Source organism: Liolophura sinensis, chromosome 8 (genome assembly GCF_032854445.1).
Source record: "Liolophura sinensis isolate JHLJ2023 chromosome 8, CUHK_Ljap_v2, whole genome shotgun sequence".
Classification (NCBI taxonomy): domain Eukaryota; kingdom Metazoa; phylum Mollusca; class Polyplacophora; order Chitonida; family Chitonidae; genus Liolophura; species Liolophura sinensis.
In genome coordinates this window covers 21096652-21123841 of record NC_088302.1, presented here as the reverse complement: position 1 = coordinate 21123841, position 27190 = coordinate 21096652, and the positions used below count along the sequence as shown (strand labels likewise).

The following is a 27190-nucleotide window of genomic DNA, read 5'->3' as shown; positions in this document are numbered from 1 at the left end:
ACTGTGTTTTTACTGGACCACAATCAGCTCCAAATACAATCACAGACAGCATTTCTAGATCACAATCCAAAAAAAAAAACATTGTATACAAACAGCCATGTTCGCTATCAATAACCTTTGCATGCATAAGTGTGGTTCAAAACAGACAACTGTCCATGAGTTGGATTTTCCGTTTGTCATGCATAGTGCACGGTTTTTATCTCTGAATAACAAAAAGTCTCTATCATGGAAAACGCATGGCAAAGAGAAGGCAAATATGGCTGCCTGTTCAAAATTTGCAGATTTTCAGTCTAAAAATGACCGATTTGAGCTGAACTGAAGCTGATTGTGGTTCAGCAAAAGTGCGATCCCCTCAGCTTGGGGATTGCTGACTGAGAGAATTTCAGGTAGGAAACGCTATGAGGGTCTAAGTGCGGATAGATATACCCAGCGTTTTGGGTAGGGATCTTTGTTAGACCTTGGATCTTTATCATACAACATCTTATCCATTAGGTTACTGGATGCAGTATGTTACACAGGGATGCTGCACAACTGATTCCATGATTAACATCTCTATGAATCCGTATAAACTATCAAGATGAAGTGATTGTAAATGCTCAAGAGTTATCAGAGGTGAGATGTGGTGATTGACATGGGCATGTGGTCAGGCAAACCTACCACTAGAGTAGCCAGCCTCTATCTCCTCATGTTCAGATACCGTACTGTGCTGGGAAGAACTTCGACTCGACATCCTAGAGGTGCTTCGACTGTATTGGAAAGCCATATAGCGGGCTTGGCCTGTGGAGCGTTATGAGGGTTGATTGACAGATGATCAGACAGTCGTCACTCAATGACAGAATCATGATCACATGGAACAGGGTTTGTCTGATAGATTTATTATTAGTATAGCCTTGAATATGATGGAAGGTTTAATTTCAACCAAAAACTTGAAGTAACATATTTCCTAACTGATTAAAACCTAAACAAACAAATAAATAAAGAAAAATAAAATATGTCCCATAAGGAAATTTAACTAAATTCCTTACAAGACCATGTCTGTGTGGTTGATTCAGTAGAGAAATAAAAACCTAGTGAACAGATTTTGCATTACACGTATTTCTTCTTTCTATGTCCAGACCCTAGATTGGGCATAAATTACTCCCTTTTCCAGCTAGCCCTCTGTCGAAAGACTTGTATCTACATATACTGCAATATGACCAAAAACTGTCCATGAACAAGTTGCACATTTTGCGCGATTCTTAGAGTTCTGTCAATCTTTATAGAAAGGTTTAAGAAAACAGGATATCCTACAGGAACCATGTCAGTATCAGCACCAAAAGTAATATGTTTTGACATTTATTTGCGGATAAAATAGCACTTTTGTGGAGGAAAAAATCACTTCCAGTGCTATACCCAATACAAGTATAAACAATAAATGTAAACAATACAGTGGTAAATTATCAAACCATATATACATTCCAATCCAAAACAGATCACACATTACTTGATCAAAACATAATAAAACACTCAATCTGAAAAAGAAATGCTACTCAATGCAGTTCACAGAAAGTGTTGTTCTGAATACTATCATATTCACACAGCTCAGAAAACCATGACAATTGTAGAGTGCATGTGAACATTCACGTATGTGACACAACGTGCATCAAACTGTATATGTGTGACCCTACATATATGCACAGATATTGATGAATAGAGCAATTTGAATAATACATCAGGCAGTTAATATAATAATGGCATGTCAACAACAACACATCTTAATATGGGCTGTCGAATCGGGAAGATTAAATACCCCAATTCTTCAACCTTTTTAACTGCCTCTTCAAAAAAAATTTTGAAATATTCTGAGAGAACTATGGGGTGTAGAGAAAGAATATGACCAGTTTTATGAAGCTTGCATCTTAAGTAAAACAAACAAATCATTTTTAGCATCATTTTCATAATATGTATGCATAAATTCCACTTTTAGTCGTTAAAAAGGTTGAAGATTTACAGTATATATTTTTCAAACAATGATGAACACATGTACATGTATATGGTATTGATTGAAACAAATAGAATAATACCAATGGTTACACCTACATGCATGTTTTAATGGAGCACCTTGGTGAATTTGGTATCAAAGTTTCTACAGGTGAAAAACAACTCATTACAAGTCTACAACTCTAATGGATATCAGATTTCACATGTTACTGTGCAAATGTTACTTTGTACAGTGCAAAGGATTTTACAGCAAAGTGTCGGCTTTGAGTATGAAATCAAATGAATTATTCATTGTACAGGCTCAATGGAAAAACTCCTCAAGGGGATGAAATATCTCCTACAAGGGATAAATTATCTACAAAGGATGAACTATCTCCTACAAAGGATGAACTATCTCCTACACAGGATGAACTATTTCCTACACAGGATGAACTATCTCCTACACAGGATGAACTATCTCCTACAAAGGATGAACTACTGTATGTGTATCTAACGAATGGGATGAATTACCTGAGGTATTGTTAAAGAGGGTCGTTAGGAAGAGAAAATACTACAATTGGACAGCTGCCATCTTCAAATAAAGGTTTCTTATATTCTTTCAAGGATCAACTACATGTATCGCCTGCAAGGGTTGAACTATACACTGGAATGGCTCAAAGAATAAATGGCAAGGACTTGGTTAAAATATGGGGCATGTAGTCTTATTCATTCATTCAAAGAATAAATTTGTCCACATCAAAACATCGATGGATACTCTGTTTTTTAATTCAATGAATAATGTATTTATGGGACAAGTTGTCAACCACAGGAGAAACTTTCAGTGAAATTCTTCCTGGAGAAAAGCCTTGGCTGTTGTCTTTACCTATTACCGCCAAGAGGAAGAAAAGATTGCCCATTCATTTATGGATGAGTCTCAAGTCAAGTAAAAAAGCTTTTTCACAGCAATCAAGAAAGTATACAAAGTGGACATACCCAAAATGACCATAAATTTTGTCCATCACTAACTTGATCTTTTCTCCTCATTCTGAGAGTTGACTTTAGAAAGGTGCTTTGAGGCTTACTTGGAACATGGAATGATGGATGCCTTATTGGAAATTTTCAGCACCCAAAATGCACTTTTGTGGGCAAAATTTTAGGTCATGTAGGGTAATCCAAGTAACAAAAAAATAAATAAATAAATAAAAAAAAAAATAAATAAATAAATAAAACAAAATAAATAAATAAAGAGATGAGCACAGAAACTGATGACCAATAACTGAACTTCCAATGTATGACCTATGTCTGTTTATAATGTGTAATTCAGTAAAGTCACGGAAAATGTGTGTGAGCTGACGAGATATATAGGAAATAGAGAATCTTGATCAAGTTAAAAGCAGGACGATTTTGGATGTGTTAGAAAAGTTGTGCAATGTTATGGTTGGAGCTAATATCTATAAATAAATACATATATATATACACATGTATATACGAAGACTGAACGAGAATTTTTCTAGACAGATTTGCATTCTCCAGATTTGAAAGTATTGTCAAGGAATGTACATGTACATACGTGGAATATTTAACGTAACATATAAAACAGAATTTGAGAGAATTTATATTCAGCCAAAAAAAAAAAAAAAAAAAAAAAAAATGAAAACCATTCCTTCCCAGTAATCAAAGTTATCTCCCTTCATAAGATTAGCCCTGAAGAAGAACTACAACTTGTGCTACAAATATACCATCAGTGTTTACTCACACACACAAGTATAACAGAATACATGTATATATGCATAGGTGTAAACACAGGAAGAGCTAGGTGTTAATGCCATCAGGCCACACTAAACATACCTGTTCCACTTCTGTCCAGTCGTGCTTGCACGATTGAGCGGATTTCTCAAAAGTGAGGGAAACAAAAGAAAGCAAAATTGGGAAACACTTGCTTCAAGCTATGGGATCACAACGATTACATTACTATTCATAAATCATATTCCCCACACAAAAAACAGGAACCTAGAGCTGCAGATCTGGTGCAATCTACAGGCATTCCTAATACTCAGAACACAACAACATCTAAGGAGGACAACTCCCATCTTCCATGCACATTGTACATGTAACTTGGGTTGGAACAATTCTAAACATTTAGGCAAGCTATCAAATCCTCAAATGAGCAAATCACTGTTACCATTGAAAAAAGAAATAAACACGGCAGTGAATTAAGACATTGAGCAATAAATTGGTGGTGCCTATGTTAAAAACAATGTCAAGAATATTACAACTATTGCAACATATTGCAAAGATGTCATTAAATTATCAAAATTGCGAGAACTACATAATTTTGCTACCGAGTAAATAAGGACTGCTTAACTGTACAAACAGGCAGTTAATTACTAGGTCATTTCTTGTACTTGATTGTGAACATTTCATTAATATGAAGGCAGTCAGCTTTATGGTGAGAGGATTCAATGATATTGATTGTGAAACCTTGTACATGCATATGTACATTGCATAACTTTACATGTAGTGGTCTATATGTCTGTGGCTGTCTGTGGCTGTTGCATGTATGTGTTGGATGGACACGAGGACTACCCAAACTAGAACAGAATAATCAAGCTACAAATACTCACATGCTATTATCCTAGGGATATTAAAAACATTACATAAAGACTCAAACTGCAGTCATTATCTCTCTAAGGATAGTTTATAAAAGCACTGACCACCCCATCATAAGACTTTAAATTATGCGATAATCTACTACATTGCTGGTACAAATCTGCAAGGTATTAAAACCACTGTTATAGAGGTGTGGACAGGAGTAAACTATAGTCAGACGACACAAATTTTATTTTGTGTTTTTTAAGCAAGCCGACAATGAAAAATCCACAAATGGAATAAAAATAAACCTGAACGTTCAACTTTTTATTTTGTCCGAGCTTGAGGTTTTTATGAATTGAGTTTTTCCAGACTTTTCCAACATGTTAAAATATGTCCTTAACAGGAAAAATTGCTGAGATGGTATAATGATTAATTTTCCACAAATTACAGTTATAAATGATTTCCAAATTTTATTTTTACACCCTCCTTTAAAGAGCTACTTTGGTGTCAAAACATCTGTGTCTTAAAAGCAAGGTGCAAAGATAAAGACTGGGATAGTCTGAATTGCTTTCCTAAATTGTGAAAATATTGCAGTGAATTAAAACCGATATCGTCTTTCGTCAGACTATATGGAAACAATAAGTTTAAGTCCCTTCCACTTGGTCTAGTGTGACATCACCCACGAACGCATGACTTCATCAAGCACTGATGTATATCCACAAATGACCCTGCTCTTTCAAATGCTCTTGACGTTATCCCAGCATAAATGCCTTACTCAACGTCACATCTGCCTGATTCAACGTCATACAGCGACTATTATCACGTCACATCAGGAAAATTTTATGGACACAGCCAAAGATTTTGTTTTTCAAGGAATCTTCAGTTATCTGGGTTAAATAGTGTTATTCATCAAAATCCTATTGAAACAAAGTGTTAGACTTACTCTGTAGGATTTCTTTCACATCACTTTAATATTTCTGCACAATTTGTGTTCTGACCAGAGTTGCACTTTAACATTGAAAAAAGATTTATTCTGCCCCAAAAAACAACAATTTAAGGTAATTCTTCAACATTTTTGCATATTCTACAGGTATTATTCTCTGCTGTGCATACTGATAAAATTAGACTTTCTGTCAAAACCTCAAATTAGCCAAAATCAAATTACAGTTGTTCATAAATGCGATGAAATTTGCTTTTTCATATTGAGGAATTAGGGTAAATGTTGCCTTAACAATAAACGGTAGAAATACATGCAGCAGTGTTTTTCCATTTTCAGATTTCTGCTTGGTTTTGACCAGCACTACATGTATGAATAACAAAGAATAAGATAACGTAACTGATTGAGTCAAGCAACAAACATATAAGTACTACAAACAAATTAGCCTTTATTGACCAGAAAGGCCTTGATAAACTTCAGGAAAATGTGTGGTTCCATTATCACACAGCTTTACACTCAGGATTCTTATGTACCTCACAACACCACAGCCACTTCCCATTATATATTAAACAACACAATACTTTAATCATGCACACATATGGTAATTTGTGCAGTGCGTCAATAATCTCTGAACGGAAATCAATAAATCAAACTCTAAGACGACACAAATCTGCAGTTGGCAAAAATCAATGGAAATGCGCTCTATAAACCAGAATAAATCTGACAGAAATAATGGTATATCTACTGGTCTGTGAATCAACATCAAGTTTCTACAGCCAATCTACTACCGTTCCACAGGCTTACCACTAGCAGACTACTAGCACACTACTGAGGTATCTCTGGTGAACCTCTCCTCAGACTTATACTGTACTTATGACAACATCATATACAGGTAGAATTCAAGTTACAAAATCTTCTCACACGCTAATGTCTTCTACAGTACACAGATGCTCACTACTAATACTACATCTATAATTTCACAGCCTTTTTTTTCTTGAATCACCACCCTTCTGTACCACTGCACGGTGACATATCCCATTAAATTATAATTGATTTACCGTAGAAATTTGTAAGAGAGGGGACAGTTTTCAAAGATATAAATTTCTAGACGTACGAGACTAAAATGATAAGTTTGCCAAAATTTTTTCTTTTTTCAGAATTTTCAGAAAACTGCACAGAAACATTATCTACCTCTACAGCTACATAAACAGACTCAAAACAAAAAAGCAAAAAGAAAAAAAGATTTCCTTATTAGCAATGTGTCCCATTTTCCCAACACCACTGAACGATTGAGCAAAGTTCGCACGATTTGATTTGTTTTATCAACCCATTAAATTTGATATGTGAACCGAAAAAGTGCAACATTGTTTTGCACAATTTGTATAATTCCAGAAATTACTCGAGAATCAAATGTGATCAGTTAGTAGAGTAAACAAAACCCAGTGAACATACCTTAAGCAATGTACAGTATATGATAAAGCTAAAATAGAGCAACTAATTGTCCTCACCCTAGTGTACATGCATTCTTCTCTATGGGTGCTAAATACGTCAGTCTGTAAGAGTTAAGCTCTTGTCTGTAAGTGTGGGCTTACCTGCAGCTTCCCCAGGATTGATCTGGATAGAGCGTGTTCTTTTTACCATACCCGACACGGACGCGGAGCGCCCAGATGCCCGTCGCTGACGCCCCTTCTTACTGTGAGTCTGCAGGTGAGGTCGGGGACAGGTGGGGCTTAATGTGCCATCTATCAGGTTAATGACCTGGTGGACACCAACACCTGTGCAGGTGAACACGAGTTGTTAGAAACTTTTCGCACACAGGTATAAATAAGCAATACTGGTAACATGTATTTATTTTCGTGAAGTCATGTGCATTAGAAAATTTCAAACCGTGCATTTCGGACACTATTTATGACTGGGAGTTGAATAACTTCAGAACCTGTTTGTTACCTTGGTTGTGATCTTCGGGATCCCGAATAAAGTCGAGGTTGGTAATACATGACGTGGTTTTGAAGTCTGACATGTTACCCATCTGCACCCTACAAAGCGCAAAATACAACACGTGTCACATGCTATAATTGTGTTTTGGCAAAACTGGTGAGGAATTAACTCAAAGAAACTGTGGAAACAGATGAAAGTACAATATTTCTTTCTAAATTTATCCAACAAAAATGCATCTTTGCATACCAACAGAACCTAAGCAAACCAAGCAGTAATAGGCTCTTTCCCATCATTTGGCTACATCAGTCAGTGACTCTTAAAGAAGTGAAAGGAGTCTTTGAATGTTTGGATATAATGGCCCTTTGAACCTAACTAAATTTCTCTCATATCACAACTGAGTCTCTCAGATGTACATGCGACTCTACCAGGCCATTTTCAAGGCTAACCTATGCAAATACCTCAACCTTTTTAGTACAGCTTTCAGTATGGTTTATGCATTTTGTAAAATGATTTTGAAGAGAAGAAATATGTCCACAAAAAGTAAAACTCATATCACTCTCCCTGGAATAATATGCTTAAACAAACATCTAGCAAACATGCTAAAAGGTTTCAGTTTGACTGGTGTTTACGCCATATTTCACAAATACACTGCATCCGGCGTTTTGGCAGAAGGAAAATGGGCAGAGCTCGGGAGAAACTCCTAAAAGGTTCAAGAATTAAAGTAGTATAATAATGCCGCTTCACTAGAATAGTATTTCAAAGTGGCCACACATGATGCAGTATACAGTTCTAGTAAAGTGACAATGGACCAACCAGTACTTGGCCTGTAACTTATATATGCTAATAAAACCAATTCTGTCAAGCCCTATGCAAGATCTGAGGTATTTACTATTAAAGCAAACGGTAACACAGGAACAAACCTTGTTCCACTGATGTATCCAGTCTGTAACTTCTTGATGGTTGCAATCAATGCTGGGTGCAAATTCTCCTTGGGATCTGTATCACATGCAAAGGCAAACATGTATATACACTTATGCACACTTATGGATACTGTTTTATGGGGTTTCAGTTTCTTTAGAAAGTACAATGTAACTGTATCCTACTGAACAGCCATTTAAGCAACATACATCACAATTAGATAGCCTTGATATAAAATTATGTTGAGAATCTATCCACAGCTATAAAATTTCATATGTTCTGAAAAATGCCAATTTACATAAAATTTAACATACTGTATGTGCTCGACTCAGAAACGCTGACTCATGATTTCTGATTGTTTATCATCACTCATATAAAAAATACTTGGGTCCATATTTTTGAACAAAGTTAATCACCTTAGCAGTGGAATTAGGGAGCGTGGTGGGGGGGTTGGTTGGATTGAATAGGTGCTGTGGGAACTGCGGGAATATACATGAGCATCCCAATTCTATCCATGTGCATGTTGGTATTTAGCAATTCTTCAGGCCTTAAAGTGCCAAGGGCAGGAATGTGCAATATTATATACGACAAAGACATTTAGGATCACATTCATAAAACTTTATAAATCAATTTTTTTGTCATTGCTTCATGCTGTCTTTCAGAGGTATTACAACCTGGACAGTGTCTGGCACTAAAAACATTTTTGGGGCGGGGTGGGGGGAGATGGGGGAAGGGGGGCGCAGAGAAGTTGACCCCCATCTTACAAATCACTGTTCAGTGTAAAAACCACCATCAGATCTACCAGCCGTTACACTAAAAGCCATGTGAACATGTACATCTGACTGCTGGGTTTTATGCTGTAGCGGTGCCTTCTAAAATCAAAGCAGTGCTAACCTAGTTAATGTATTTTAGAAAAGAAAACAGAAAAAAAAACTTCTCTTGTATGCGAGAAAAATGAAGGACCAAAATTTAAATTCTTCAGTTGTAATAAATTCAGAGAAAAAAAGTTATATCAGGAGATTTTTCATTAATTTTAAGTGTTGTCCGTTGAGATGCCATCTTCTCATTTCCATAAACCTTCGGCATCCCTAATGAATTTTGCACCGACTTGGATATTGGTTATTTTGAAACTGCTGACTAAACGCTAAAATAAACGACAACACATGTATTTGGGGAGATGAATGTGGTTTGGGCCGAGATGATATGTTACTGTCTGACATACTTTGTGATACAATAGTTGAATATTACATTTCATGTAAATCATCTGATTTTATCATCTGTGGTCGTCCGTAAATGATACAGACCTGCCCCAGAACACTTTGTGAAATGGTGTTTCGGCTACATGTAACTAAATCATTGTAATCGATCTCAACATGATGTCTTGTGCAGTAGTTCTGTGTTATCATATGTCACTTCATGGAGTGAATGGGTAAAGGCTACGTCACAGCTTAGGGCGCACAACCTGATAGCAACATGTTTTATGGGATAAAATTCTCAAGATATCTGCCTCGATTTTTGTTCTACATGCTATTCGGTGAAATCTCATTACAGTAATTGGCATTAAGCCACATTCATTCATTAAAACAATAAAGTACCATACATTTTAGAAAGCCTGAGTATCCTACTTTCAATTAAAATATGTTTTAGCCAGGTGCTGTTTTGCTCTTCAACTCAGGAAAATGCTTTTGTTACTAAAATTAAGATATCTCAAAGTACATTTCTGTTTATGACCAAAGCAAACTCTAACTTAACATGAAAATGCTGGTTTACCGCGTTCTTCAGCAGCCGTTCACTTTATTGGCCAGAGTCAAAATTACCATGAATGTAACAATACCATTCTTGATACATAAGGTAATAAATGCTATAGTCTTTGAATTCTATATATTGATAAGCTTTATCTGAGACTTTATTATCACCTTTATTACCACGCGAATCACAGATAATAACTGTAACAAAAAGCATTCACCTTCTCCCTTACTATAGGTATAGATGTATCTAGAGCATGCACAAACATCCGATTTTAAAGCACACTTCAGAGTCATTGATTCCGGTGAGTACTTGTCACACACAAATGCCAAGCTCCAGAATCTACAGAAACACACCCTCAAACTGTAATGTTCATGTCCATGTGGCCGTACACTGCCTGTTTGAGATTATTACTAGTGTCTACAGGTATTGTCAATAATGATGAATCTAGGTTTTCTTTGTTGAACACCAAATTAGGCAGAACATGTTTAGTCACTAACAAAACAAATGCACTATGTGTCCCACAAGGGTGGTATTTCATTTTTCCTTTTTTATATTTACATTATTTCTTTACTTCTTGATGATCTTGTTAAATCTGTACGATTTTGCTTACTCTTACTTTAAAACGTATTTTTAAAACAGAAGTCCAAAAGATATATCCCTGACTCGGAATCTTGGCTTAAATATTTGAGATACCTGTACCGTACACATACATTACAGTTTTTAGGCATACAGAATCGTTGCTTATTGAATGATATGGGCAAGTGCCATACCTGAATTGTAAATATGACCTTTATTTGGGCAAAGGTGACTAAGGCTGTAAACTTTAACCCAAGTAGTCCTATTTCAACTGTCAGCCAATCAGCATCGATCCTGTATACCATTAATACATTACTACAATCTGACACGTCCATTCTTGCATGCAACTTACTGCGTCACTGTGTACAAACAAGTCAGACATGGGCTAGAAGGTAGGACCTACACATGCACAATGCCACTCCCACTCTGTCCACTGACCACCTTACCGTCCCCAGTCCTCTGATCAGTCTTCTACTTTGCACTACTTGACAACTTCCCTAGATGTATACCTGTATAAATCCTGGTGGACTACATGCATATACGAGTATATCAACAAACAGTGCTGCCATTTCTATCCTACTTTTAGTGACAGAAGCTCTCAAACAAATCCTTATAAATCAGCTGTCAAGGTGTTTTAATATTCATGTATGCATTACCACATTTATTATTTTGATGTGTATTTTTTTTGTTTTTTTATCACAGGTGGACAGATACATACCTTCATGGTGTGCTAACACGCAGGTTTCCAGTGACACCATCACAACAGTCATCCCAGTACAAAATAGCACCACTGATTTACCTTGTGGTATGGATACTTGCCAATCTTTTAACATGGTAGAATTTGTGTTTAGGTATGCCTCAGGGCAGAATTTCTTTCCTTTTTGCAATACTTGATACCCTGACCACCCAAAGACATGTTTCACAAGATTAATATGAACTTGTTTAATAAGTACACGAGTAGGGCCCTTTCTCAAAATTTGTCAGCATGACCCTTACATGCCATAAAGTGATGTCAAATTGCAAAGGGATATCACTGTTATTATAACGTTCTGGACTGCCACTACTGCTGTTCCACCAGCCAAGATATGACAAATCACAGCTCAGCAAACGCATCTCCTGTCATGCACACCTTTTCTTCCACCGAATTCCCTCTAAAGGAGTTTTCATTTGTGTTTTTTTTTAATGCTGTATGACATGGTAATCTACTGCTCACAACATATGAAACTATCATACCTTATCTGAACTACTATGAAGTACTTACCTACTGTAAAATAAGCCAGCCAAAACCTAAATGGCCATCAAGATTGTTTTAAACACACATGCTAAGCAGCTTACCGCCAAACAATCAAGCATCCAGGCCGAAAAGAAGCTGTTGCGGGCTCAAGCAGTTCTAAGCCAAAACCAATGAGAGCTAAAATGAAACATAACTTTCCTATTCTACTTAATGTGGCAATCTACCGATGTACCTGGGATGGAGACTCGGGTAACAAGTTTGATTGCAAGAAAGGCCACATTGTGACAATTGCTACAATTTCTATAGGTTAACACAACCATTAATACTTAATCATTTACTTTTGATTGGTGTTCAAGATTGTCCCACAACTAACTGTTGATTTGGCAAAATATCCTCTAATTTGTATGCTCAAAGCTTAATACAACACATGACTGCATAGCAATAATATCAGGTTCGATGTGCATGTACAATGCAAGCTGAAGATTGTTAAGAAGGGAGGTAATCCTGTCTGTTACTGCCGCATGGTTTACCTACCTAAAAGCCATGAGGGAATTGGCAGGGTTATGGTCGGCCTTCCCAACGCCTGCCAGCTAGCTTTGAGGAACGCGACTTCAGTACGGAAGAAATCAATCAAAAAGTTGATGTCAAGGACAAAGAAGAAATGATGATTGTCCATGAACTACAAAAACAGGAAGTAAAGCAAAATGTAAGACAGAAGCAGCAAACAAAGTTAGCCAGCCATGACAAACAAACATTAATTACCGTAACTCATTTGGTCTGTCAGTGGATGTCATTATGTGGCAAACAGTCAGAAACAGTGGTCAATAGTCAGGAATTGTGAACAGTTTTGTCAGCTGTTCATGCTCTCTAATATAAATGAATGTGACACTGAGGTTTGTTTTGGTACTGGTGCGTCCATATGGATGACTAGGTTGATGCTTGTGTCCACAGAATTGGTATCACGTTGTCGTTGTTTGGGATTTTGGCATTGGTGGCACTGACTACGGCAATAGTAGCAATCTACATCCACATGGTGACTGGGTTGCTGGTATCACTCTGCTGTTGCTGGTAGTTTTGGCATTGGTGGCACTGGTATCAAAAATTGTAGCTATCTCCACCCACATGCGGACTGGGTTGCTGGTAGTGTCCACTGATTGGTATCACTCTGTTGTTGCTGGCAGTTTTGGTATTGGTGGCACTGGTATCAAAAATTGTAGCTATCTCCATCCACATGCGGACTGGGTTGCTGGTAGTGTCCACTGATTGGTATCACTCTGTTGTTGCTGGTAGTTTTGGCATTGGTGGCACTGGCTACAAAATTGTAGCAAATCTATATCCACACGGTGACTGGGTTGCTGGTGGTGCCGACTGACTTGGAATCACTCTGTTGTTGCTGGTAGTTTTGCCTTTGGTGGCACTGACTACGGCAGTTGTAGCAATCGTCATCAACATTGTGATTGGCTTGCTGATAATGCTAACTGCCTTAGGTATCACTCTGTTGTTGCTGGTAGTTTTGCCTTTGGCGGCACTGACTACGGCCGTTGTAGCAATCTTCATCGACACTGTGATTGGCTTGCTGATAGTGCTAACTGCCTTGGGTATCACTCTGTTGTTGCTGGTAGTTTTGCCTTTGGTGGCACTGACTACGGCAGTTGTAGCAATCGTCATCGACATTGTGATTGGCTTGCTGATAGTGCTAACTGCCTTGGGTATCACTCTGTTGTTGCTGGTAGTTTTGCCTTTGGCGGCACTGACTACGGCCGTTGTAGCAATCTTCATCAACATTGTGATTGGCTTGTTGATAGTGCTAACTGCCTTGGGTATCACTCTGTTGCTGGTAGTTTTGCCTTTGGTGGCACTGACTACGGCAGTTGTAGCAATCGTCATCGACATTGTGATTGGCTTGCTGATAGTGCTAACTGCCTTGGGTATCACTCTGTTGTTGCTGGTAGTTTTGCCTTTGGCGGCACTGACTACGGCAGTTGTAGCAATCTTCATCAACATTGTGATTGGCTTGTTGATAGTGCTAACTGCCTTGGGTATCACTCTGTTGCTGGTAGTTTTGCCTTTGGTGGCACTGACTACGGCAGTTGTAGCAATCGTCATCGACATTGTGATTGGCTTGCTGATAGTGCTAACTGCCTTGGGTATCACTCTGTTGTTGCTGGTAGTTTTGCCTTTGGCGGCACTGACTACGGCCATTGTAGCAATCGTCATCAACATTGTGATTGGCTTGTTGATAGTGCTAACTGCCTTGGGTATCACTCTGTTGCTGGTAGTTTTGCCTTTGGTGGCACTGACTACGGCCGTTGTAACAATCGTCATCGACACTGTGATTGGCTTGCTGATAGTGCTAACTGCCTTGGGTATCACTCTGTTGTTGCTGGTAGTTTTGGCATTTGTGGCATTGGCTTCAGAAATAGTCGGGATCTACATCCACATGGGTGGTTGAGTGTTAGTGTTGCCGACTGACATTATGAGTGATACACTGGGCTTGGTGGGGGTTTTGACTTTAGCAGTATGGGCAATGGCAATGATGGCAAACTAGATTCAGGTGACTTTATTGTTGGCAGTACAGATCATCTACATATCCCATTGATGATGTGGTTATTTTTGGTACTGGCAATAGCAATGGTAGCAATCGAGACCAACTTAATTGGACTGTTGGTAGAGTTGACTGTCTACATATCCCACTGATGATGTTTGTTGTTATGGGTTATGGGTGGTACAGGCAATAAGGATGATAGCAATGTAGATCATCTTGCCGAATGGGTTGCTGGTAGTGTTGACTGTCTTCATATCACACCACTGTTATTTTGGGTTTTGACATTAGTGATACCAGCAATACCAATGGTAGCGACATTCTAGATCCTCATGGGTGAGTGGCTCGCTCATAGCATCAACGGTCTGTGTATCATCCTGATGTTTGGTCATTGATCGTATTGGCAGCTGAGTACTGGTGGCAATCTAGATCTGGAAGGGGCCATGGGTGGTTGGTTATGTTGACTTTGCACTACGTTGTTATATATATATGTATCAGCCACAGCAATGTTGGCTATCTACTTGAACAACCTGATAGAAGAGTAGATTGCCAACAGTGACTGCTAGCATGATGTTTTACGAGAATACATTTGCGATGTTCATACACAGTACGGTGAATGTTTCTGTTTTTTTCTTCCACATTTCCCTCAGTTGAAAGAGTAGTGTTATTTAATCTTGTACATGTGTAGACATGTTTTTTGAGAAAAGATCTAGTATGCAACTGCTGCAGCCCGATGCTAGTGCAGAACATGAAAGGCCTGTACGTGCAAAGGCAAGGACAAAATACAAGGATACAATATAGATGTTACATCATACTGAAGCTGTAGCCACTACAGCCTGCAATAGACAAACCCTTCATCAAGAATATACAGGTATCTATACCCATTCAGCATATGTAAACCACAAAATAAAAAAAAAACATTAACTTAATAAGTCAACACGTCCTGACTGATTCAGTCCACTAAGGTGTAAATGGTAGCTCAAAGCATTATGAAAGCAATAAAAAAAGAAGTTAAAGGGTTAAAAGGGGCAAATTGTAGATTCCCATGAACCAGGACGCCCGATGCACTCCATGTAAAACCTCTCCCAGGAATTCTCATACACATGTAAGTAATTGGGCCCAGCAAGCACATGGCATAATTAATGCAGCTTCATGACATTCTAAGGTTATAAAACCACTGTAAACATCCACATTTAAGGATAAAAAGACTGCCATTCTAACATACTAATAACGCGGCAGTTTTATTAAACTGTTCATCACTCACAGAAGAAAACCAGAATCTGTTCCATGAACCACTTTTGTAATGTTTTTTCAAAAAACTCATCACAGCAATAATAAAGAACTAATGTACGTGTTCCGTATACATGTGTTTGTATTGACATGAGATGAGATTGTACTCTTTCTTGAAAAGTACAGCAGGTACACAGTGGAAGACTGACCAGTTGATGGGAGGCATGGGAGGTTAAGCTTGGGTTGGACAGCTATAAACCATCAAGAAGTTGTCGTCAGCTTATACAAATGCTGGAAAAGCTCAGTCATGATTTTTTCATGTCTGATGACAAATGGGTTCAGCAATTCAGAGGATGTACTGATTATCTCATTTTTCCAAAGCTGGAAAATGCATTTTAGACCTACATGTATGTTACCTATCAGAAATTCATCTTTCCTCTTTCCACAGCATGTTTCTATCATTCTGTAAGCGTTAAATTCATGCAATGTATTAAAAAAAAAAAAAAATAATAATGAAAAACTTCAAAAAAAAAAAAATTTAGAAAATGAAATGCTAAGCGTTAATACTTCCTTGAAGCTATCCCAGAAATATAATAACGAATGTCTGTCAATATATGTACAGGTAGCATGCAGGCCAAGCAGTGTTATAGACAGGTACTAGAGCGACGAGTTATTAAGTAGCATACAGGTGCACATTGATGAGGGTTGGGTTAGTAAGACAGCTGGCCGACCTAGCATGGAGCTAATGGCAGGGAAGATCATGGTGGGCCTCCCCAGCATGGTCCAGTTGGAGCAGAGAAAATCCGTGTTAGTTTTGAATGTATCCAGGAAAAAGTCCGTGTCAAGGGGCAGATAAAACTTGTTCTGATCCACATACTGTTCAAGGGGGGAAAAAAGAAAGAGGAAAAAATACATTATGCAAAAAACTATAATGAATTCTTCAACCAACAGATTTCCACTGTGAAAAGTTCTGTTATAGAACAGATTGTATTCTACATTAATGATATAATATGTAGTCATTTGTTATAAGACTGCTGGCCTTGAGTTCCTAAAAAAAAAAATTAATAATTACTAAGTGATACCAATACTGAATCTCATACATTTTGTACAGTGATTTCCATATTTCATTCACCATAAAATTAAACAAGACAAAAACTTTTTCAGTAACATTAAAACCGATTGCATAGATGTATTGGCTAAAAATGAATTTGTTGGTCTTACACTGGTTACAGAGTTTCTTGTTAAAAAGCTAATAATGTTTTGTTCACACTCGTATAAGGCTGCTTCTACTGAGAGCTTATTTCCATTTACATCACTATGATTAACAATGAATGATACTTTCGACAGTGAGTGTACAGCTCTTCAGAAACTCCAACAAATTATGAGAAGGATATACATAAACCTATGCAGCAAATGATTCAAATTAGCACAAGGGATCATTCCTCTGACTCGCCTAAATATGCTACTATGGGAATCTACATGTCTAAACATTATCAACAAAGGTATAAAAAGTGTAAACGCTATTTCTGTACTAGTGTTTTACTGTTGATAAAGGCTACAACTACTTGTTTTATGTAGCCTACCCTACCAACCACTGCCACCAAGTTTAGTTTCGCCGTCCCATGCAGTATACTTTTAGTAGTGGACTGAATAATAGATGCACATTAAATGTACCATTTAAATGCACACCACATTACATACTTGTACCTCTTATTGATACATACATGTTATTTAAGTAAATATGCTGGCTTGCAGTTCACGTACATATCTTAATCAAGCAATAGAAGTAGAGAACAAAGTTAAATTCAACTGAGAGTGGTGATGACTATTGGCATTATCTATATGAGAAGAACTACGCTGAAAAGATAAAGGGAAGAACGCTTATCTTGGGCAAATACATGTAACTTTCATATCACCATATTATGACACAACTTATGCACTGTTGTATACAATATTTGTAGAATTTTCCATAGATGGTGTCCAAATTTCTCAATATACCAACACTTTATATAAGTACCTTCTGATCTAATGTACTTATGTATATTAAACATTTAAAACAACTTTACTTCAAGACCCCCCCCCCCCCAAAAAAAAATAAAAGCTATTTATGTTAACAAAAAAAACCTGAAAACATTTTACTTCCATAATACTCAATCATTGTCTTTCACACCCCTATATATTAAGTTGTGTTAAAATCTAACATAATTACAAATACATGTATGTTCAGAAGTCATGGACATCGAGGAAACAATGGAGATTGCTTTTTTCACATATCAGACATTCTACATGTTTTCATTAACTAAGGCTAACCTGATGCTAAAGGCTGGCACACATCTGCCACAAATTTAAAGAAGAAAATCCTCAAAGAACACGAGCACCTGACATGACTACCAAGACACTCCATTAGTAACATTACAGTGTTCATACTACATTACATTTTACATTTACAGATCACTGGTATAAACCTACAGGTGTTAGTTAGTTAGTGCAGCCTGACTCTTACCTGAGGCATAAATGCGAACAGCTGATCGTCCATCATGTACAGCTTACTGGTGGCCAACAAACCCACCTCATTGGACGGGCGACCGGTCAGGCCCAGCTTCTTGTTCTTACCTGAAAACATCAAAGGCAAGTAACATTTAGAATTTCAATTAGTGCCCTAACTGGTTAAAGGTTAATGTACACGTAATATTAATAAATTATTACCTTACATCATCCTTACATATTACGAAAAACCACAGCACAATTGGATTCTATAGAAGTCTTTTTTCCACAAAAATTTGCAAAAATAAAAGAAAGAAAACTAAGAAAACCTTAAAAGAAATGACAGGTCGTTGTGTTGCTTAGTTTGGCTTCACATTCTTAGATCGTTTCATGAGTCATTTGTGGCTTCATCGTGTGCATTACTTGCACTACTGGTACATCCAGTTTGAACAGAGAAATATAGCATTCAGAAGAAAACACAGTGTACATGAAAATCCATTACTACACTAAGTACCTGGACAGAAGTAATTATGAAAATAATTACCTATCATAAAAAAATAAACATGAGAAAGTCTTAGTTTAGATTATAGAAAAGATGTATACTATGTTTCATAGAACTAGGTTCAGTACTCTAGTAAAAGTTACATGGACAAAATCTGGATATTTGGAAAGCGCTCTTACGCAAAGTCCTAAATGGGCGTAATTATTAAAATAGTCACTGGATTGCCATTAAACTTAAGCATGTAGGGCTGACTGAGGGCCTTAGCTGGGTAGATCTGTATAAGGAGGGGACACATCCTGGATCGTCTCTATGTCATGTTATGTTCCGACAGTTCATGTACTCACCCAGGTAACAGCAGAGCTGACTGACAACCTTGGTTGGGTAAACCTGTATAGGGGACACATCCTGGATTGTCTCTACGAGTATGTCATGCTCTGACAATTTGTGTACTCACCCAGGTAAGAGTAGAGCTAACCCAGAGCCTTAGCTGGGTAAACCTGTATAGGGGACACATCCTGGATTGCCTCTACCAGTACGTCATGCTCTGACAGTTTGTGTACTCACCCAGGTAAGAGTAGAGCTGACTGAGAGCCATAGCTGGGTAAACCTGTATAGGGGACACATCCTGGATTGTCTCTACCAGTATGTCATGCTCTGACAATTTGTGTACTCACCCAGGTAAGAGTAGAGCTGACTGAGAGCCTTAGCTGGGTACACCTGTATAGGGGACACATCCTGGATCGTCTCTACAAGTATGTCATGCTCTGCCAGCTTATTCTGTATGAGGACAGACTCTGCCAGAATCACAACTGTATAACAGAGAGACCAGCAGCATTTTTGCTCCAGATGCTAGTACACTATGCTAGAGAATATCAACAGCACAGTTTACACAAAGAGAAACAAAACTCACATAGGTGAGGAAAAGATGATAGCTCCAGGTAGACATCTACTCTAGAAATTATACCATTTCAGCTGGATGGAAGTTCATCCAAGATGTGAAACACAAAATTATGAATGGTTTCACTTTCACTTTATTGGCTGTGACGTAAATGGCAAACAGCATCACCAGCTACAAAATCAGATGTCCAATCCACACTGATTAGAGAGGGTTTTGTTTGCCTGTAATGTTACTGAATGTTAAATGTGATGACAACACAGCATTTTAAATAATTCTAGACCAGTGACGTCTAATAAATTGCAATTAACATCACTGCCTTTTTCGAATCTAATTCTGCTTAAGTCATGGTGCTAGGGTGCGTGTAATTTGCTACTATTTATACATTTACATGAATAGTTACTCAAAAACTCTGAGGTAAATTGACCTGAGGCCGTATTTCACAAGTTACTTGTGATCATTTGCCAACTATCACACTGTTGTTGCTGCTCTAGTTTTTCTCTCTATGTTGTATGAAACAAAAGGGAACCATGATTTTGGTAAACAAGATTATGTATGCATATAATTTTAGCCAACTCAGTTGACTTGTCTTTCATTCTCTGACTTTCTAAATACATTGGCTGAAGCTAGAAAATGTTCCAATGTGTACTAGCATACAACAACAACAACAAAAACGTTATTTCTTCATCCCGAGCGATTAAGACCAGACACAATGTTAGAGGCGAGCTGAGCTGGGTTTATAATTCTCATGACAGCATTAGCTTTAGATGTGTAGTGGCTTGCTCACCTTGTACAACGACATCAGGCCTGGGCTCGCTGTTGAGTCTGCGATTGAGGGGGTCAATCTCCCCGGGTGACAGGAACCCTTCTATTAACAGCTTACTAACTATGTACAGCGATTGGCTCCACTTGTGAGGGATCTGACCAATTGGCTCTCGTTTCTGACTCCCTGGATTCTTTTTCTCCAATTCCACCTGGTAAACAAAAACAAGTTGTCCACAAGTTTTGAACCACTGACTGATATACTTCTATACAGCAAGTCATGGGTATTCTCTCACACAAAATGGAATATTTACTTATTTCTTGTTTATCGCCATTCTCAAAAATTTGAGTCTTAAGACAAGCGACAGTTTTATGGGTTGGGTTCCCAAATGCAACGCACACTTGTGCATAAAATGTTGATAACAGATGAAGCACTTGTAAAAAAAAAAATATGAGCACTGTTGATTTGTATTGTTCCTAATGCCCATCATGAATAAGAACTACGTGATGAACAAACTCTCTGTTTATGGCTTGGTTTTAGCCTGCATCTCAAAAGTCCTAGCAACTGAAAGGCAACCACCTAAACCACATGTAAATGCTCCGTTACCTATACAATGTATGTTAAATCAATACCCTGGCGTCTTTACCTCAACTATACATACTGTGTAACCAGTATGAAAATGCACTTAAACAACTATTCAGTGAAAGGATATATTTTATTCTTTTGACTGTTGTTTCCATGTAGATTTATGTGATGTCAGTGTATTTTGTGCACAAAGAAAATAGAGCAGAGCTGAAAGGAAACTAAAACATTTTGCCAGGTAAACTTGCTGACTGAAATCTGAAGTGAATCCAGTGGGAGCTGGACTGAAACACAGGCTTATTGGTCAAGCACTTATGGGTATTCCTGGGCCTGCTTGGACAATTTACAGTACAGTCAATTGTAAAAGTAAGCTGCACCATTTGAAAAGAATTTGAAAGGCAACTGTAAATATTTGAAGTTACTACCACGATCGCAAATGTTTGAAGTTATTATCGAAATCAAAGGCTACATTTGATTAGTACACAGACAATGTACAAATCAATGAACTTTCTGGCAATTTTCAAAAGAATAATTCAACAGTTACCAACAACAACAACAAACACATGAAAAAAGCTTTTAAGACCTTTTTGAGAAAAGAATAAATTGCATAAACCAATTACTAACTACCATTTTATCTAAGCCAACTATCTGTACTTAACATTAACTTTGAGGAAACTGTAAACATTTACAAAAGGGATTTCTGATCACCCTTGATTGTAACTTACAATCTCGGCATGCAAAATGAGCGAGTGCTTGAGGTTTAACGTTAACAATTTTTCAGTCATGACGGACGAAGGAATACTTAGAGTGCATGTAATGTGTTTCCTTGTTGCAGGACGGACTTCCACGCTTTTTCATCTAATGCTCCTTCACCTAGACTCCTTACCGAAGGCAAGTAAGGCGCCCTGCCCGAGCCATTATACTGACACAGGTCAACCAGTCGTTGCACTATCCCCTTCATGATGAACACCAAGCGAGGAAGTCACATCTTCCTCTTTTAAGGTCTTAGGAGTGATTTGACCCCGGGTTGACCCTGAATCTACAGTTCCTAAATCGGACGCTCTATCAACTGTGCTATCGGCGCCAGTAGCATGCAAGATGGTGTTGGAGAACTAATTTAAATGACCCAATTGTCTGCACTTAGTCACATATACAATGTGACCAACTAAATTAAAAATATATAGGCTCACCAAAACATTCTGAGAAACATGTGAGACTCATCCATACATTAGATCATTCTGCACGAATGCATTAGCCATCACTGTTAACGGAGTTTACTTTGGCACTACCCAAATTCCTCAACCTTTCCGCATATGAAAGAGCAACTTTCAGCGCAATTTAAACACATTTTTAATTTGATTTTGGAGATGAAACTGCATTGGTTGGATTGGCCAATTTCAGGGCTTCACAAATCGCAAAATTTCATCAGTCAACACAGAATAATACCTTCAGAACATGCTTGAATAAACACCTTGAAAACATGCGAATAGGTTGAAGAATCAAAATCAATATATGCACAAATGTTCACAATGTTCTCATCTGGCCATGTATGAATAATATGGCTTTGCATCAATAGTGTGAGTGTGTTAACACCGGGGGCATGTATTGACACTGTGGACGGTGTGACAATTTATGCTGTGGACATAATGTGTTACTACATGTTCATGTATGTAGCAGTGGGTAGTAGGAGCACGAGTTATCTCACCTTGTGTTTCGGCACTCTGTACAGCTCTGGGACTAGAGGCAGGACGTCATCCGTCTTCACCATCAGCTCTTCCAGCGTCTCCATGTACTCCTGGGTCTGAAACAGTTGTGAACAATTCTGAGTGACTATCTCATTGATGAAATGATTGACTAATACTTGCACACTAACAGGGAATCCCCGGGTCGTTCATGGTCTGAACCATTCACACACACATCTGAATGGCTGATTGATTGATTTGTAAACCGATTTGTTGATACCTCAATATGACAAAATGTAAAAGAAAATCACAGATTCTTCAGATCATTTATGACAATAATAGATCTTGTAATATCTGACTGACTGATTGATTAATTGATTGGCTGACTGATGCACCAACATGGCACTCTCCAGAAACCACAGAAACAACTGAATGGGTTGACTGACTGATTGAGTGACTACTCGAGTGACTGAATAATACACACACACGGCACAGTGTTTCAGTCCTACAATCACCTGGCTGATTCATCACAATAACAGATTTTTATCAGAATACCTGTTCCTTTTTTCCACTGAATATTCCATCTAGGGTAAAATAGGCAAAAAAAAGGGGCCATTCGCACTCTATGTTCTCAAACACAGCCAGTTCTCCTGGTTCATAATGTTGTCGAGAGGCATCCTGGAAAAGAAAAGCAAATGGTTCAAATATATGTCAGCAAATATGTCAGAGGTAAGTTACCAAATGACCACCTGTGGATAATTTTTGAACATCTACACGGTAGCAGGCATAAGGGTTTCAGAATTGCTGGGAAACACTTTTTCAGTCCCGTTTACATTTGATCTGGTAAACGGTGGGACACGTTTTTTCAGTTCCCAACAATTTCTGCTATGGGAACTGATTTATCTGTAATAATTTTAGTATTAACTGAAATTAATCACACAAATTTTGATGTTTCTTGTAAATCTAGTTTCATTTACTCTGTAAACTAAAAATTACCATAATTCCACAACCTTTTTATTTAAAATGTCACAGAATGATTGAAGTAGGCCCTATCTGACTGAAAACTATGGCATAAAGAAGGGAGAGAACTGGGTACTCTAAATTTTGTCAGTTTGAGTTATCTCCCCTACCTGAAGTGTACAATTCAGCCTGTGTTAAATACAACTTCCACAACAGCCTTGCAATCTAACAAATCTCAGAACCCGAATTTCATATGAATCACAACTTTCTTGCTCAAGGACCTTGACTGGCTTTTTGTCCTACATGTAATTCATTGGCTGTTCTACTTCCTGTCCATTTTACCAGATAGCATTACAGGTTCGCTGTGCATAGAGAGATTGAAAAGGTCCATTTTTCATGAGACCACTTGTGGCAACAAAGTAGAAGCGCCTGGTGAAAGCTTAGCCACAATTTGAAGGCTCACAACTCAAGTCTTCAGACAACTAACTCTGTTCAATGTTTACTAAGCAGTACTGAGCGAGTAGCCAATCCTTTCTTTGTGGGAAACAGACATTCGGTTCTGTGAACTCTTAAGCTGGGAACTGACACGGAAACGTAACGATCATTTCTGGGAAATCCCCATGACTATGCCTCATGCAGTAGGAGGTGTATTCAACTGGCCAAAATTAATCGTCAAATATAATTGTCAAGATGAACAAATTGCACGTAAAATGCTTTGAAGTTCTTGAATACAAAAAGGTATTTTACGACTTGGTTTTCACCACTAAATTTGTCACACAGGAAATTTACAGTTACACTTGAATAAAATACACTATCATCAAGATCAATATGAACTGCATGTATTTTTATTCTTATTAGTGTTTACCAGTGTGCCAAATAATATTTATTCATATCAGAAGCTGGGAAGTAATGAACTATTCCTCCCCATGATTATCTTAACAGACTTTGATGTGGAAAAAATTTCTGATCTGAACCAGAAACATAAAACTGTTTACTTTATTTGACATCACATACAATGACAATCAGCATTAAGAGTGGAGGAAACAGCAGTGTCCAGGGTAAACTGATCAATTTTCGCACATGTGACATACAGATATGCATACTGTATTCGTGGCAGACAAATAATGGTCAACAAACTTTAGATGTGTTAGACAAATGGTTACATGAGTGTTGTCGATCGCTTTTTGTCAGCAAGGTCTCATAAGCAGTGAGAGAGCATGGGAATCACCAACTTCCCTGTCTGAGGCATGTGTTCTTCATATAAAATAGTATTTAAACCTACCTCCAGTACTGTTTTGTAGCCATCTCTAAGAAACCTGCAGCAGCCATATGAGCCCTAAAGAAAAGAAGAACGCAATATGACATGTAAACAGGAAAGTTTTAGTTAATCTGAAAGAAAAAGTGGCAGTTTAATAGCATGCGGATATTAAAGTTCAAGCTGTATATTGCACGTAGTATACAACAAATCCTCATGACCAAAAGTATAACAATGAACTGCAAAGATTTTAACAATAAGTCGACAAATTCAGCTATTATCATCAAACCAAAAGGTCTTGTTTAAAACTGAAATCGATAAAGCCGTAAGCTCACGATTAAAATGGAAGAATTTCAGGAGTTTCCATAGTTTCTACGTTGGCTACAAGAAAATGTAACTCAGCTCCACATCCCACTTGACTCCATATCCCAAGGTGCTAAATTGGGTATAAAATAAATCACTGGCTCCTGAGCTATTCTAAATATTTCAACCCCTGCACAAGATAGAAGAAGAGTTTTGCATTATACCTGAAGTTTTTCCTGAATGGTTTTTCTGGTGAGGTCAATAAGATCTGGGTCGTCCACAGCAAATGCCGGGAAACTGATGATACCCAATAGACTAGCATCCACTTCCTGCCAAGGGTAGGTAACCATGTCAGTGATCAACAAAGGGAGATAAGAAAACACAAAACAAGTTAACAAGAATTTCGGGACCTGAAGACATGCACATCATGGCAGAGTCAGTAACATATAATGCCAGTAGGCTTGGTGTTGATCATTGATACACACCAGAACATTCTTTTCTTCAATTTCAGAATGGACATGAAAAACTAATACCTGAACATCAAGAAAGGGATAAATTTTAGAGCGATATGATTCGTTTTCAATAAACTTCTGCTCTGGTGGTGGAGACAAAAAGACATAAATTTCATATCTTTTAGTGAAGTAGTTTTGCAGATAACGTCGCAATATCGAACTCATTTGGGGAGGAGAGACAAGTAGAAACCACCACACTGTAATAGGACACGCGATACTGGCATATAACAAGCTTTGGAGACCAAGGGGGAAGACATGATATAATGAACTGGTCCCTTTTCCTGCTTGGTTACTGTGACCACAATAAGGTATTGGGTGAGGATAGGGAACAGAGGCCAGACAGCTGAGAATTACCCACCTTTGAAGAGGATTCTCGAGGTAACATTGACTGTAGGATAGCCTGAAATCACACAACGAGGAACTTTCAATGGCTTGACAGAAATTATCTACATATATATATACAATCAGTTTCAGTCAAAGTTCTTTAAAATATACAGAAAAAGCTTGCAGTTTTTCTGCATATAAATGACATGACACAAGCACTTACCTGTAATACTTACTGTAATAGGAAGTAAACCCTTCCACTGGGTCAACGTTAGAGAATCTTAACGCTCCTTACCTGACACTAGCTGACCTTAAACATTCTATGCTAGCCGATAGCATCCCCTCGCCATCTTGCTATCTCAACCATATCAGAATCCCAGGTATGAGCAAGTTTTTTCACACATGTATGGGCCAACATAGACACAAAAACAATGCATGAAAACAAGCACATGTGACATATAACACAGATGTGAATGTGGCAAAGGAATAACGGCACTAGAGAACGGTCAAACTGACCTGGCACTGGTGGGCCTCATCAGGCAGGACGTGGATAACTGAAGCGGGTCCTCCCCGTGCTCCATACAAATCCAGCTCATTGATGGCCTCCAGGGCTGCCTGTAAATACAAGAGGAAGGGTCACCCACGTACCACAGCAGAAGGGTCACCCACATACCACAACAGAAGGGTCACCCACACAGCCCACACAACTTTGATCTAACAACAACACTAGTTAGTAAGCCGAGAGCAATGCATTACTGCCAGAGATACGACTTGTCCAGTAGACCAGATTCCTATTCTCTTATCTTTATCTTTATTTAAATGTCTTTTATTGATTCAGTGAAATATAACTTTTATTTGTATGACCATGCCAAACAATATGGCATTTCGAAACATGTGGAAAGTAAACGGTTAAGAGACAGATCCATCAAGCATTTTAACCATGCTGCCACATCAACTTATCCCTCCTCCCAATAACCTAAGAAATCACATAAAAATCATTTTGGTGCCTTTGGTATAAATCTGTTCATCAGAATAATCCACCTGGCCACAAAATTTTAGAGACTTAATGAAAGGTGGGGACAATAGCTAAATGTAACAGCTGTACCTTTGCCATTCCAATAGAGCTGGAGTTCAGCTCAGGTAAGCCATGATTGGTTTTGTCACCTCTCTCCCATATTCCATAGTCCTGAAATAAAAATGGAAAATAAACTAATATCAACTAACTAAATTACAATGAAATGTTTCTTAAATTT

The 27190-nt window shown here is 37.9% G+C and overlaps 1 protein-coding gene across 2 annotated transcripts in view; it reads right to left on the bottom strand.

Annotated features, from left to right (window-relative positions):
* Positions 1-27190, bottom strand: part of LOC135472986 (phosphorylase b kinase regulatory subunit alpha, liver isoform-like) — a 58813-nt gene that overhangs the window by 27474 nt on the left and 4149 nt on the right. The window contains exons 5-20 of one of the 2 annotated variants that reach the window (XM_064752744.1): positions 27043-27123; positions 26454-26552; positions 25972-26013; positions 25326-25430; positions 24826-24879; positions 23139-23261; positions 22607-22702; positions 20344-20530; positions 19336-19470; positions 18179-18288; positions 12438-12582; positions 8347-8422; positions 7436-7524; positions 7081-7263; positions 3808-3852; positions 658-777 (exon numbers count right to left, since the gene is read on the bottom strand). In XM_064752744.1, the coding sequence (XP_064608814.1) occupies positions 658-777; positions 3808-3852; positions 7081-7263; positions 7436-7524; positions 8347-8422; positions 12438-12582; positions 18179-18288; positions 19336-19470; positions 20344-20530; positions 22607-22702; positions 23139-23261; positions 24826-24879; positions 25326-25430; positions 25972-26013; positions 26454-26552; positions 27043-27123 (1690 nt within the window). Of the gene's footprint in view, positions 1-657; positions 778-3807; positions 3853-7080; positions 7264-7435; positions 7525-8346; positions 8423-12437; positions 12583-16406; positions 16552-18178; positions 18289-19335; positions 19471-20343; positions 20531-22606; positions 22703-23138; positions 23262-24825; positions 24880-25325; positions 25431-25971; positions 26075-26453; positions 26553-27042; positions 27124-27190 lie in introns of those variants that run through there. The other variant, XM_064752743.1, reaches the window with a different exon arrangement.